This window comes from Bison bison, unplaced genomic scaffold, assembly GCF_000754665.1.
Source record: "Bison bison bison isolate TAMUID 2011002044 unplaced genomic scaffold, Bison_UMD1.0 scf7180017864324, whole genome shotgun sequence".
Taxonomy (NCBI): domain Eukaryota; kingdom Metazoa; phylum Chordata; class Mammalia; order Artiodactyla; family Bovidae; genus Bison; species Bison bison.
Window position 1 is genome coordinate 11,024,705 of NW_011494896.1, and position 1,202 is coordinate 11,025,906.

At 64.3% G+C, this 1,202-nt stretch overlaps 2 protein-coding genes across 4 annotated transcripts in view; one reads left to right on the plus strand and one right to left on the minus strand.

The window, feature by feature from the left end:
- The window catches only part of AAMDC (adipogenesis associated, Mth938 domain containing), a 38,405-nt gene extending 38,027 nt beyond the window's left edge, over nucleotides 1-378 (minus strand). Inside the window, exon 1 of one of the 2 annotated variants that reach the window (XM_010853236.1) lies at nucleotides 280-378. The gene's annotated coding sequence lies outside the window, so the exon portion shown is untranslated. Of the gene's footprint in view, nucleotides 1-225 lie in introns of both variants that reach the window. The other variant, XM_010853235.1, reaches the window with a different exon arrangement.
- Nucleotides 379-725: 347 nt separating this feature from the next.
- The window catches only part of RSF1 (remodeling and spacing factor 1), a 149,564-nt gene continuing 149,087 nt past the window's right edge, over nucleotides 726-1,202 (plus strand). For both annotated transcript variants that reach the window (XM_010853238.1, XM_010853239.1), the window contains exon 1: nucleotides 726-937. In XM_010853238.1, the coding sequence (XP_010851540.1) occupies nucleotides 751-937 (187 nt within the window). In that variant the 5' untranslated portion in view covers nucleotides 726-750. The remainder of the gene's footprint in view (nucleotides 938-1,202) is intronic.

The following is a 1,202-nucleotide window of genomic DNA, read 5'->3' on the forward strand; positions in this document are numbered from 1 at the left end:
CTTGTACCTCAGCAAACTTCACAGAGACTCCTTCATTACAAAGGATCCATCCCAATCCCCAACTCAGGGCACCTCTCTACTTTTCCCCTCTCCAATTTTTCCTCAGAATAGCTTTTTTTTTTTCTATTCTGCTCTTTTTCTCCTTCTTATTCACTCTCCTCAACTTCCCTGACCATCTATCTGGTGGCCAGTTTCAGTTCCAGGAGTGACCCCCCCCAAACTTACCCGACACCTTCCGAGGAGCGGCGATCTCAAACCGCTCCGTGCTTTACCTCTCACCTTTGCTCAGGCGATCTCCGCTAGACGCTCTCCCCCTAGACTCGCCCCGCCCGGAAAAGAATGTTTCGGCCAGTCTTCAAGCGAAGCCCCGCCCCCTTCAAGTCTATTGGTCTTTGCCCCCCCAAAGTCCCGCCTCCCGAGCTTCCAGCCCCGCCTCCCTGCTCCGCAGCCCTTGTTTTCATTCCCCCTGTCACACGAGGCAGTGGCAAGCCCGAAGTGGGAGGAGCGGGAAGAGGGCGGAAAGTGAAAGGCACGGAGCGCCTCTCTTTCCTCCGTCTGACTGGGTTCTCGACTGCTCTGAGACGCCGTTGTATTGTGGGATCGCGGCGCCGTGCCTGAGACGCCCGGATCCGCAGGGGCGCCCACTTGCTAGCGCCTCCTGTCGTCTGTAAGGTTGCCCTGCTGTTCCTCGGCACCCCAACTCCCCTCACCACCCCCATCGCCTCCTCCTCCTCCATCCTCCAGTTCAAAATGGCGGCGGCGGCGGCAGCGGCGGCGGCGATGGCTCCTCCGGGCTGCCCGGGTTCGTGTCCCAACTTCGCCGTAGTCTGCTCTTTCTTGGAGCGCTACGGGCCGCTGCTCGACCTGCCTGAGTTGCCGTCCCCGGAGCTCGGGCGGGTGCTGCAAGCTCCGCCGCCGGACGTCGGCAACGGAGAAGGTAAGCGAGGGGGCCCGAACGCCCGGCGGGAAGCGGCCCTGGCTTGCTCCTTCTCTCTGCTCCCCACAGACACCCCGGGCCTCCGCGGCTCTGTCCTCCCGCTGAGGCGCAGTTCCGCGCGGCCCGTCTCCTCCGCCCAGCCCCCGGGGGTCTCGGGCAGTGGGGAGGCGGGGCGGAGGCCCCGTAGGGCCAACTCCGCCCGGCGCCCGGCAGAGGTGGGGGCGTCGTGGTCTAGGTCTGGGCGCGGGGGGTGGGGGGGGGGCAG